The sequence below is a fragment of the Myotis yumanensis genome, unplaced genomic scaffold (assembly GCF_028538775.1).
Source record: "Myotis yumanensis isolate MYYU_CA2020_CCGP unplaced genomic scaffold, mMyoYum1.0.hap1 SCAF_17, whole genome shotgun sequence".
NCBI classification, from domain to species: Eukaryota; Metazoa; Chordata; class Mammalia; order Chiroptera; family Vespertilionidae; genus Myotis; species Myotis yumanensis.
The window spans coordinates 13,415,793-13,428,774 of NW_027223768.1; the positions used below are offsets into that span (position 1 = coordinate 13,415,793).

The following is a 12,982-nucleotide window of genomic DNA, read 5'->3' on the forward strand; positions in this document are numbered from 1 at the left end:
TAGCCAGTTTGGCTCAGTGAGTGTAGGCCCTACAGACTGAAGAAGAGTCATGGGTTCAAGTCAAGGGCACATACCTCGGTTGCAAGCTCAATCCCCAGCCCAGGTCAGGGCTAGAGCGTAGGCCTGCAGACTGAAGGGTCCCAGCTTCGATTCCAGTCAAGGGCACATGCCCGGGTTGGGGGCTTGATCCCCAATTGGGGGCATGCAGTAGGCAGCTGATCAGTGATTCTTTCTCATCATTGATGTTTCCCTCTCTCTTCCTCTCTGAAATCAATAAAAAATTTTTTTTTAAAAGTATTTTGGCTAGTCTTGGCCCTTTCCTTATATGTTTTAGAACCAACTTATCCAGTTCCTTATTTGGAACTGTACTCAATCTATACATCGTTTGAAGGAGAACTGACATTTATGTTTATAATTATGAGTCTTCTTATATGTCAACATGGTTTATGTCTCTATTTGAGTTTTCTTTAATGTATTTCACTAGTTTTATAATTTTCTCCATATAGTTTTGCACATAGTGGCAGATACTGATGGTTGTGCTTCCTTCTATAGCAGTGGTTCTCAACCTTCCTAATACCGCGACCCTTTAATAGAGTTCCTCATGTTGTAGTGACCCCCAATTTCATTGTTACAAATTGAACATAATTAAAGCATAGTGATTAATCACAAAAACAATATGTAATTATATATGTGTTTTCCGATGGTCTTAGGCGACCCCTGTGAAAGGGTCTTTCGACCCCCAGGTTGAGAACCGCTGTTCTATAGCAACAGAATCCACAATTTTTAGCTGGGCACACAGACACTCAGAATGAAGACTGTATTTTGTAGCCTTCCTTGCAACTAGGAGACCATATAACTATTTTCTAGAAAACAGGATATTAGCAAAAATGATATGCAACTTACGATAAGTGTCATTAAAGGAAGTTAGGTTCCCTTTTCTCCTTTCTGCTGGTTGCAACACAGATAACATGGGTGAAGCTAACCATCTTGGACCATAAGGTAGAAAAGGATGTCTGAGGATAGCAGAACCACCAACATAACGGAAGGAATAGGAGTGCCTGATCATCATGGAACTACCATGCTAATTCTGGGTTCTGTCAGGAAGAAGAATGAATACTGAATAAGGCAGTTAGTGTCTGTCATACCTTCTAGAGGCTACTGAACTCTAGTTGTATGCTAGTTATTTATGGAGGTTAGGGCCTGAAATTATGATCTTGTAGGCAAAGATGATAATGATGGTATTGCGATGGTAAGGCAAGAAGATACTGATGCTGGAGGCACAGTATGAAAGAATATAGCGTGGAGTAAGAAGTGTATAAAATGGCCAACTGTGCACAAAGAAGTTCAATGAATGATTTTGACACAAAAACATGAAATCAACCTTTTCAGTGTGTCATCAAGAATGATCTTGAAAAAGGCCTAGCTGGGTTGGCTCAGTGGGTTAAAGATTCTCTCTCATCATTGATGTTTCTCTCTCTCTCTCCCTTCCTCTCTGAAATCAATAAAAATGTATTTTTTTAAAAGAATAATCTTTAAAAGAAAAACCAAGAATACTAGAGATTATTTGTAGCCACAGGGGGAGTGGTTTAGAAAAAATTATGCACATTTTAGAAACAAGGCAAACAGATGACATGATCTTTTAATGCCAGGCTAGAGCATTTTCCAAGCAAAGTCAGCCTGGGGTCACCAGGTCATCTTGGGGAGTCTAATTTTGTTTGATTAGCGCCCAGAAGTCTTACAACCCTCATGAGCGAGAAGGCAGCCCTGGCCAGGGTGGCTCGGCTGGGCGTCAGCCTGTGCACCAAGCGATTACCATTTGGATTCCTGGTCCAGGGCACTTGCCGGGGGTTGCGGGCTCTCTCCTGGGGGACGGTGGGGGCGGGGGTGGGGGAGGCGGGGTGCAGGAGGCAGCTGATCGAGGCGATGCTTTCACTTCAATGTTTCTCTCTCTCTCGGTTCCTCTCTGTAAAAATCAACAAACTGTAGTTTTTTAAAAACTTGCTCTTTAAACACTAATGGAGCTCATTTGCGGATATGCAAAAAATAACTCCAGGTGCCCCCAGCGCCCTCATGCACCCACATCATCTAAGGCCGCTGCGCCCCATCCCAGGGGAGCTGCCTCGTCCCGCTCCGCAGTCCGCGCGGCTCCACGGCGGCGGGTTTGCCGTGGAAAGAACCTCCCGCACGAAAGCCACGGCCGGGCCGCCCTCCGGAGCCGGTCGGGCCCGCCAGGGGGAGCGGCGCGAGACCCCCACCCCGACCCGCGTGCCGCGGCCGCCGTTACGTAACCGGCGGAGGGAGGGCGTTCCGCCAGCCGGAAGCCCCGCGCCTCCGGACCGGCCGGCTCGTTAGGCGCCGCCCTCCGGGAAGGTTTTTCCTTTATTGGCCGCCGCTGCGTCACAGCGGCCCTAAAACCCGGCGGAGGGCACGCCTCCCTCACTCCTTACTTCCGCTTCCTTCGAGCGAGGAGTCGGCGCCTGCTCTCCTTCCTCAGCCGGAGATGTTTGGCTTCAAGAGAAACGCGGTCATCGGACTCAACCTCTACTGCGGGGGCGCCAAGCTGGGGACCGGCGGCGGCGGCGACGACGCCTCGCCTTCGGGAAAAGGGCTTCTGACTGCGGGGAAGGAGGCCGCGGCCCGGCGAGAGGCCGGGGGCGGGGAGGCGGGCCCGGGGATGGGCGGGGGCGCCGGCGCCGGCGCGAGCCCCCCGGCCACTCTGGCGCCGGAGGCCCGGCGGGTCGCGCGGCCCTCGCCCATTGGCGCCGAGGGGCCCGACGTCACCGCGACCCCCGCGCGGCGGCTGTTCGCGCCCGTCTGCTGCGCGGCGCTGCCCGCGGAGATGGAAGCCGCGGCCGCCGACGCCATCATGTCGCCGGAAGAGGAGCTGGACGGGTACGAGCCGGAGCCTCTCGGGAAGCGGCCGGCCGTCCTGCCCCTGGTGCAGCTGGTCGGGGAGGCCAGCGGCGGCCCCGGCGCGGGGGGCTCGCTGCCCTCCACGCCGCCCCCCGCGGAGGAGGAGGAGGAGGACGAGCTGTTCCGGCAGTCGCTGGAGATCATCTCTCGGTACCTGCGGGAGCAGGCGACCGGCGCCAAGGACGCCAAGCCCCTGGGCGGGCCCGCGGCCTCCAGCCGGAAGGCGCTGGAGACCCTGCGGCGGGTCGGGGACGGCGTGCAGCGGAACCACGAGATGGCCTTCCAAGGTGAGCGGGGGCCGCGCGCCCTCTGTCTTGTCCGCGATCGCTGGGCTCCCCGTGGGTGGAAACCGAGACGAGCCCGGGCTGGAACGGCTCTCCGCCCGTTTCCGAAACCAGCATATTCTGGCCATGAGTCATTGTTTCCGCCCACTCGATTCTTTGGGAACCGCTCTCCGCTCAAAGGCCGGAAAGGGTGGGATGTCCGTGTTCCCGGGGGGCCGGCTGGGGTCCGGCGGCGCCCGCAGAGCGGCGGCCCCCTCCGCGGCCGGGCGGCCGGGCGGCCGGGCGGTGGGCCCGCCCCGGCGCAGACAAAGGCGGCCGTGGGAACCCGCGTGCTCTCCCCTCGCAGGTATGCTCCGCAAGCTGGACATCAAGAGCGAGGACGACGTCAAGTCTTTGTCTCGCGTGATGGCTCACGTGTTTAGTGACGGAGTAACAAACTGGGGCAGGATTGTGACCCTTATTTCTTTCGGTGCCTTTGTGGCCAAACACTTGAAGAGTATAAACCAAGAAAGCTGCATTGACCCGTTAGCGGAAAGCATCACAGACGTTCTCGTAAGGACGAAGCGAGACTGGCTAGTGAAACAAAGAGGCTGGGTAAGTTGGTTTTGAGGCCCCGGGGGGGCCCGGGTGGAAATGGGACGGAGGGTTTGAGAGAGGAGGTGGGGGGGGGGGGGGTACCCGAAGGTGGTCACGATGCACGACTCGGTTTTCACGCTCGAACTTACGGACCTCCGGTTGCTTGATGATGATGGAAATAGTGAATCCGCAGAGACAGTGGGATGACTGTCTTTAATTTGTTGCATCAAAAACCCTGGTTTCCTGTAGGCTATTTTGTTGGATACTGAGTCCTTTTTTTTTCTCTTAATTTTAACTTCTTTATTGATTAAGGTATTAACATGTGTCCTTATCCCACCATAAACCCGCCTCCCCCCCACCTCCCCAACTCATGCCCTCACCCCCCTGTTGTCTGTGTCCATTAGTTAGGCTTATATGCATGCATACAAGTCTTTGGGTTGATCTTGGATACTGAGTCTTGCTTTTGTTATTTTATTGTAATTCAGTTGGATACTCATAACACCAGTGGATTCAAATTATGAATTGGTGTTACCTGGGGATAGTAAAATACATTCCTTGCTGCACACCCACCCTCATTTTAAGTGAATGTCTCTTTTGCAGCTGGGCTGGCGGGGTGGGGGGTGGGGACGTAAACAATGGTTCATAGTTTCCTGGAGGCGGGGCTTAGATTTGTAGGTTGGTGGAAAAACCCCATACCTGAAAAGGTGCTTTTCTTTTTGTTTTCTAGGATGGGTTTGTGGAATTCTTCCATGTAGAGGACCTAGAAGGCGGCATCAGAAATGTGCTGCTGGCTTTTGCAGGTGTTGCTGGAGTAGGAGCTGGTTTGGCATATCTAATAAGATAGCCTTTTAAGTGAAATAATTGACTCTTAACCAACTCCAGGCACCAGATCCACATCTGCTGTGAAACCAGCATATTTATGAAGTTGGACTTCGAAGCTGTCCAGGCTGTAACCTCCAAGCAAAGTAGAAAAACAAGTGGCAAGAGGATTGAGGCTAATCGGAATAAATAACATCGAAAAAGTAGTCCCCATTGAAGAGTCACTGTCTAAAAGAAGCAAAGTTAAGTTTCAACAACCGGCAAACTTTGGGAGGCCCTGAGGGAGGACTTTTAGATGTGGTGAAGATGGTAGGGTGGACTTGCTATCCTTGCCTAGAACAGGAGAGTGGCCAGTAGCCAGGCTAGTCATACAGAGTTCATTAAATATGCCCATTAATTTTTATAGTGTTAAAAGAGAAGCACTAACAATGCCAGTGAACTGTAAAGTGGATTTAAGCTACAATAGAAATATGACTAGAAGCCTCAGTACTGTACAACAGAGTGTGAAGGGAAGCTTTTTCCTCTGTATAATTGGCTTTCCCAGGTATGCTTCCGGAAGAATAGAAAGTCCAAGTGCGCAGGACTTTATACCTGTTCTACTTTGACTTGGTTTGAGTGGTTTAGTTTGTTAGTCTTGTAATGGCCACAAATACTTGACTTAAGGCTCAATAATTGTAGTTACAAATGTGGATTATCCTCAATTTTTAAGATAAAAACAACTTGTAAATGTGTTTGTCTGTAAAAATTGTATATATTTTTACAGAAAGTCTATTTCTTTGAAATGTAAAGGCACAAGAGTAGAATTTCCATTAGTTTTTTTCATACCCTTTTGAAATTTACAATTTCTATAGTTAGGAACCTATTTCTTACAGCTTTTCTATCCTAAACTTTGTCCTGGTCAATTCTAGATTGTATACAGAACCAGTTGATGTAATTGTATGCAACCTGGTTGTGATGGAACAATTCTGATTCATAACTATGCAGGCTTTAATTTTCCTATCAGATTTTGGTAAGTATTCCTTATAGGGCTTTTTTTTTTTCTTTTTTTTTAATCTGGGTTGAGAAATTGGGTAATGGAAATTCTTTCACTTGGTTACATGTAGATTTTCAATAATTGAGTCAGGTTGTTTTAGGGGGGTGGGGGTGGGGAGTGGGGAGCAGGCCGATGATTTACAAATAATGAGCTCTGATTGGGCAACAACTTGTTTTGAGTTCCTTCTGTTGGACCTAGCTTAACTGGTGAAATTTGTGTTCATGAGCTCATCTGCAAAGCTTTTAAAGAGATTTTCAGCTGTTCCAAATGGGATTTACTAGCCGTGTGTGTATAAAAAGATCTCATCAGGTGGATGAGAGACGTTTGATCCCTTTGCTTAGTAAGTTGTACAATGATGGCTTTGAAAAGCAGACTATAGTCTAACCATGGTGCTATTTTAGGCTGGCTTGTTAAACACAGGTCTAAGCCTAACATATAAATAAAGCAACTACTTAATTGTTTCTATTAATGATTCCCAAACTTTGTTTTAAATTTTTGCATTGGCATCCCTTCGGATTTCAGGACTTGTTCTGTTGAACTTACCATTTGTTTCCTATTTTTCCTTTGAATTATTTGCTGCTTGTTCTGCTCCTTCTACAGATACTTAGATAAATTCCTACATCTTTACCCTGCCATCCCTGAACTCTAGCCTATTTAGTTTTGGGCACTAGGAACCTAAGTAACCACCCCTAGAGGAGTCCACAGACCTTTATCCTTCATGAATTTTATCCTTGGTAGTACAATGGGTTCTGTGACGACAAGTCATGGTCATGAGGTGAGAGGAGTCCCTTTTCCTTGGACTGGTACCTTTTTGGTTTTAGCTTTTCCTACCTTTTTTGGGGGAGGGGAAGGAATTTCAAAAGTCCTCTTAAAAATTTTTAGAGGGGAGACTATCTTACATGACTTTGTCTAGATTCCTTTGAATATGATGGTTTAAAATTGTAGAACTAGGTACAGAGTGCTGTAAAGGCTACTGGTCAAGCTAAAGTAAGCAATGTTGGAACTAGGGTCATTTGAAAGCATCAGCCTCAGAACGTGATCTTTAGTCTGTGGACTCCAGATAAAAATAGGCATGAATAAAATGACTAAGAATGTAATAGGGAAGAATGCCCTGCCTGCCCATCTCCGAGCCATAAGGTCATCTAGCTAGAGCTATTTTTACCTATGTATTTATCATTCTTGATCATAAACCACTTATTTATATCGTGTCTGTCTCTAAGGACCTAAAAGCACTTTATGTAGTTTTTAATTAAACTTAAGATCTGGTTAAGGTGACTAAAAGGCCTGTCTCCCCATATCCAGTTGTGGAAATGAATGCATAGATGTAAGTTGGTGGCATTTAGGGGCCCAATTTACTAGGTGTGACTGCTGAAATGAGGATCTTAGTTAGTATTGTTTGTGAGGGCTTAGGGAGCCCAAGTGCTTTGGGAAAGGGTGGATGGTTTTATATGGAGAGGAGGCACTTGTTCTAAGTGCTGACTAGCTACATACTTCAGGCAAATCCTCCCAAATGGGAAAGGAAGGAATGCTTGGGAAGATGGCTGTCTCAGCAACTTCTGTCTTATGCTTCTCTCAGGGAAAAACCTTCAGTCCTCTAGTGTAACATTCTATAGGGGTGGACACCTTGGTTCTAGTTAGACAGCTGCTATTGTTAACAGCTGTACCATTGGGGTTAGGACCAACTACAAATTAAATGTGGGCTGTAAAATGTAGTGTGTTTCCCTAACTTCCTGTTTTTTCCTGAGAAGAAAATAATAAATCTTTATTCAAATGCAAGGTGTGGTATGGGTGTTTTCTAATCTGTTGCCTGTCTTCCTTCCCCATCTTAGGCAAGCATTTTAGGAAAGTCAGCTGAGCAAATAAGTAAAGGTGAATTAACAAACAAAAGTAGCCCCATAAAGCTAATTTGCCTTAGAGCAAAGGACAGTTCCCTTCCTTTCATTCAAATTAGAGTTTGGATTTTTAATTACATGTATTACTGTTGTACTTTGGAGTAGTTCCTGTACATTTTAATGCAAAAATCGTAATTTCTGTTCAGATTTCCTTTTCGTCATCAAATGCTGGTATAATTTTGATGTCAGAGGGTTCGATCTCCCTGTCTCTAGAAGAATTAACACCCAAAGTTAAGGGTTTTAATAAGATTCTTGGTAGTAACGTTTCAGTACTTTTCCCCTTTCCTCTGCCAAAAGAGGTGAGAATAAGCAAGTCAGTTTCAGAAATGCTATCCTGTATTTTCTGCTAGCCTAGAGTCACCATGGAAATGTGCAAATAGGAGGTTTGCATATTGGTTTTAAGCCCTGAGCACAAAATGCTAACGTGTAAGCAGGATTCTGTGCTTTGCCCCATAACTACCAGACAGCAACATTTTATTGCAAAGAAAGGGGTTTTTGTACAAGTGCATACCCAAGGAGAGGGGTGGAGGGTGGATAACAGGGCACAAGGGCCCAAACCTTGCTTGCCCTGAGTCTAAAGAGCTTTATTATTCCCAGTTATATGTTCTGACGTGAAGCCCTGTCTGTGGCAATATTCCTTAGTGGAACACCCCCAAAACTTGGGTAACCAGGTACCATGAGTCACTGAGCAAGTCAAAATAACACTTCCCTTCATTTGTTTGACACAGCCAGACTTTCAGTTCCTGTTTTGTGACTAGAGCCACTTCACACTATTGCAGAAAGTTTCAAGAACTTGACAGGTGGGAATTTTACAAAAATTTAAGTGAAATAACTTGTTCCAGCCAGATTCACAGAACACACAGGCCATTAATTCCTGGGGTTGACGATGATCAGTTGAGTCTTAATTTATCCTAGTTCTCATGGCTCCACTTGTCAGTGATTACAGAACTTTGTCTTCTTGAACCCTCCCATACTGTTCAGAGGGTTCTGGGATCCAAGTTTTGAAAACTTTGTCCCTCTTTTGTTTCAAAGTTACAGTGTTCTCTTAGTTATGTGAAGCATGTGGAACAATGAGGGTTGGGAATCTGCCTCCAGGCAGAAGTAAAAGACTTTTCTGAGAATTCAGTGTTATTTACTAACAATTCTTGTGAAGTAAAAAATATATATATATATAAGTGGCAAACTTTTGTTCCCACACTATACCTGATGTTTCTTAGAGCTCCGTTCCTTAACTGATTAGAAAAGTAGTTCCTGACTGTTGGGAAGTGTGTTAGGGCCAATTTTACTCCTTGCAAATAACCATTTCCATAGCTTCCTTCTGCCTTTGGTTTCTGTATTCTTACTTTGCCTTCTCTCATTCCCTGTTCAGGGATTACTTTAGTTTATTAAAAATTCTTTAACACTGCAATGAGCTGGGACATTTAATGAGCTGTAGGCAACCAGATGTTGAGTCTCAATCCCATTACATGGCTGTGGACTGCTTACTGTGTACTATGCACTATTGGATGTGGGAATCATAAAGGGAATAATTCTTTAAGAAACTCAGTCAAAAAAGACAGGGAACAATCAAAGAAACATGATAACTAAATGCAAGGTGATCTCTGGATCCTGAATGAATAAAAAGCATAAAGGACATGAAGACAATTTTGGAAATTTTAATATGGGCAATATGTTAGAACTGTCAGTGTTAAATGTTAGAGTATTACATTGTGGTAATGTAAGAGAATGTATTTGTTATTAGGAGATACATTCTGAAAAATTTGTGCATAACTAGAATGAGAAAGCAATTACGGCAGAATATTAAAGCTCACAATTTAGTAGGATGACAGAAATAAGTAGAACACAGTGCACAAAACTGCTATGGTAAAGTAGTATAAGAATAAGGTGGGATTTGAGGTTGGACCTTAAAGAATGAGTGGAAACAACATGCATGGAGTTGGGAAAGAACCTCTACAGCTGTAGGAGGGAGAGATTTATAGCTATTTTTCTTCTCATCATTTCATCTTTACTCCCTGCCTTACTTCCCCTTTGCCATACAAGACCAGTGAATATATATTATCTCCAATTTTTTTCCATTTGGGGCCTTATATAAAAACTAGAGGCCTGATGCACGAAATTGGTGCACGGATGTGGTCCCTAGGCCTGGCTGGCGAATGAAGTGCAAGCATCTGATGTGGAAGGGCAGGACCCAGCTGACCTCTGGGCCCTGGGCAGCACCTGGGCCCCCACGTGCCCCCCTCCACCTGAGTCATTAGGCCCTGCCAGCTCCCTCAGTGCTTGGGAGCCGGGCAGCAGCCCCGTCCCCCGCCACCAATCGCTGTCTGGTCGCTGTCGCTGGGTGATCGGGCCCTGCTCGCACCCGCCTTGGCCTAGCACCGCCCGCCCACCTATTCCACCATCCTGCTGCAGGCCTGCTCCCATTGGGGGCAGCTGGGCCTCCACTGCTGCCCGCTGCCAGTGCCGTGTTGCTGACGCCCGCCATGTTTTGTGCCACCCCCTGGTGGTCAGCACACATCATAGCGAGCAGTCGAACTGGTAGAGGGGACAATTTGCATATTAGGCTTTTATTATAGGATATTGGGAAACGTGTAGAAAAAAAAACGTATTTTTGTCTTAGAGGTCTGAATTTGGTGTAAATGACAGTGCATTGTATTTACTTGAGAAGTAAAGATAGATTTCATTGTTAACTATCATGTTAAAATTGTGGCCCTGAACACACAACTTTAGGATTGTGAGTGCAGGTGTTGGCACTGGCAGGCCTGCTTTGAATAAAGTCTTAAGAGCATCACCTGAGATAGCTCACGCACACATCTCACCAGCCATGTGTCATCGTCCCCCATCCAGGTTCACATAACCATGGAATGTAGGACTGGGTGCTATGCTTTCTGCAGAACAATTTTAATAAGGAACAGCCCCCCCCTCCCCCTTAGTTATTTAACTAGACCTCCAGATACTGAATGGTGGCTCTACTCTCCCTAATCTTGTTCCCGTGGGAGACTTACAGCTATTGCCATCCTGGTTCAAAAAACCAGTTTGCTCTGACTGCCCAGACTGCCCCACCGGCTGCATTCTTGCTTATGAGCTCATTGTTTTGGCTTCTCTGCCTGTATAAATCCACAGCCAGTGCCAGAGGTCTCAGCCGAGGCCCCTAACTAGCTGGAGCTGCATTCCATTCAGAATTTCACCACCCCCACTTGGTTTTCTTCCCGCCCTCCTGTGGTCACATGTGTGTGTTTATTCAAGTTAGCCTGGGGACAAGGTGTGCTGGGAAAGAGAGCCAAGGAAAAGAATGTTTAACTGTTGGGTTTCATCCTGGCATTGAACGATGAGTTTTCCACTTTATTTTGATTAAGAAACGTTTAAACTCTGCCCGCCCAAAAAGTTAATTGTCTAGTAGAAGGAGCTGGTCTTGAAAATTTTGTTAGACATTTCATTGTCTCCCTTACCAGGCTGGTATGACTCTCAGGTGTCCAGATTTTGGGGGGAGATAGGGATTTCCCCTAGGAAACATTGCTTTCATATGCATTATATTCCTCAGTCTCTATACTCAGTTCTCATGCATTCCATTCTCAGCTCACACCTCCATTCTTGAGGTTGCCTGGAGCAGTTCCCACCCATCTCCTGTCCTTGGTGGCAAAGGGGGGTGGAGGGGGGGTTGGGGCGAGGAGAGACAGCTGGGCTCCTGCAAGGAGCAGCTGTTGGGTTTCACTGCTTGTTACTGAAATTTCCTGGGAGGGTAGCTTGTTTATTTCCTTAGGCTCTCAAAGCTCAGATCTAAGGCAAGGTGGGGCCATCCACTGATAGGGCATTTCTCTTTAAATTTTGGATTAACACTATATGGTTGAGCAGTTCCTTTCCGCCAATCGTCTCCTTTTCATTGTTTAAAAAAAAAAAAAAAAAACTAGACTGAGGTTGTGGGAGGTGACATTTCTCATTTCTCAGAAATCCCTCTTGAGGCAAGTGAAGAAACAGAAAGAGGAAAATGAGGTTTTGTTTTGAAATGAGGTCTTGTTTTCAGAGTTTAGTAATGGTGGAGTTTACCTGCTTCCTTGCCCCTTCCCCCCACCTCCAAGTTTTTGGTAGTCAGGTCTGAACCAGGATAGGGTTCCCAGTTGTGAACCATGAAAGATGCATGTAAATTCTAGTGAATGAAAGAAAAACTTCTAATAACAATCAGGATTTGGAAGCAATCCCTGATGTAGGTTATTTTAAAATTTATTTTAGAGGGAGAGAAACACCTAGTCCAATTATTTATGCATTTGTTGGTTCTTTTGTGTGCCCTGAGTGGGGATCTAATCCACAGCTTGGTGTGTAGGGACAATGCTCTAACTGAGCTAGACCAAGTATATTTGTTTTATTACTTCCTTGGACCCACACGCTGAATACATTCGAAACGATTTTTAATTCCTTGCAACTTTGGGTTGAAAAATAAAAATTTAGATAGTATTATTTTTCCTAAAATGCTGAGAAGTCATGAAAGACAGTTGAAAACAACAAAAACACTTAAAACCATTCAGGTTGTGGTTCACTGGCCCAGATTACCGAGTGTTCTGATAAAGGGTGCTCCAGCTGGATGAAACTGGGTAAGAACAAAGGAATAAGGTAGGATTTTGTGAGGGTCTGGAGCAAGTCTTCCCCAGAATGTGTCAAACTCACATGCACCTTCTTTTGAGCTGAAAACAAAGCCTTAACAAACTCAGGAAGAGGGGTTTTTTTTGTTTGTTTTTTACCTCCCCCTTAACCTGCCTAAAGAGATTCAGATTAAAAAACCTGCTTCCGGAAGGCAACCTTTATGGGTGAAGTGGCAGACTGGGAGGATCCCAGCAAAAATCTGTTCCTTAGATTCCCCTTTGGGTCCCATTGTTTCTGGGTGGCCCTGCGAGAATTTGTTTACCAAATGTTTGCTCTTTTCTCATCTACCTGTGAATTGCCTATGTGGAGAAGTGGAAAATAATTTTCCTTCCATCATTCTAAATTCTTCTGGTTTAGTCTAATAATCCAATTAACAGATACAGATTAACAGGAGAAAATGTCCAAAATTTATTACAGATGTACATAATGCCCAAAATATGGGGGAAGGACAAAGGTTTTTTTCTCCAGTCTTATTTCTTAAAAACCAGTTTAAAATCAATATCTCAAAAGCCATATTTTTGGGTGGCAAAACTGGTCACCCCCTCCTTAGTCCAAAATGACATATATACTTCATTTTGCCTCACTGACTTTAGAATATTCATGCTTATCTGACTTCCCCATGCACACATTATTAAAATTTGATTTTCTCTTGTTAATCTGTTGTATGTCATTTGAATTAATCAACCAACCAGAAGACCTAAGGGGTTAGGGGGAAGTTTCCCCAATTTAAAGAGTGAAAAAGACTAGACTAGGTCTCAGGCCTTAATTTTCTCCCCTGTAAACTGGTTTTAATTATTATTGTGAAGATTTAAAAGTTAGATATACAAGTACTT

General features: G+C 45.4%; 1 protein-coding gene across 2 annotated transcripts; it reads left to right on the forward strand.

Moving 5' to 3' along the window:
- Nucleotides 1-2,386: 2,386 nt before the first annotated feature.
- On the forward strand, nt 2,387-7,401 carry MCL1 (MCL1 apoptosis regulator, BCL2 family member). 2 transcript variants are annotated; one of them, XM_070396065.1, is made up of 3 exons: nt 2,423-3,200; nt 3,544-3,791; nt 4,501-7,401. In XM_070396065.1, the coding sequence occupies exons 1-3, from the start codon at nt 2,501-2,503 to the stop codon at nt 4,615-4,617; spliced, it is 1,065 nt and encodes a 354-aa protein (XP_070252166.1). In that variant the 5' UTR covers nt 2,423-2,500; the 3' UTR covers nt 4,618-7,401. The 2 variants fall into 2 exon arrangements, with proteins under 2 accessions (XP_070252167.1, XP_070252166.1); XM_070396066.1 differs by lacking the exon at nt 3,544-3,791 and having other exon boundaries at nt 2,387-3,200.
- Nucleotides 7,402-12,982: the final 5,581 nt, after the last annotated feature.

What these genes read in the sequence shown, in the direction of transcription:
- MCL1 (XM_070396065.1), top strand. Translation starts at nt 2,501, where the DNA reads ATGTTTGGCTTCAAGAGAAACGCGGTCATCGGACTCAACCTCTACTGC. An exon ending in CCACGAGATGGCCTTCCAAG is followed by an intron (nt 3,201 to 3,543) that starts GTGAGCGGGGGC and finishes CTCCCCTCGCAG; the next exon opens with GTATGCTCCGCAAGCTGGAC. An exon ending in TAGTGAAACAAAGAGGCTGG is followed by an intron (nt 3,792 to 4,500) that starts GTAAGTTGGTTT and finishes TTTGTTTTCTAG; the next exon opens with GATGGGTTTGTGGAATTCTT.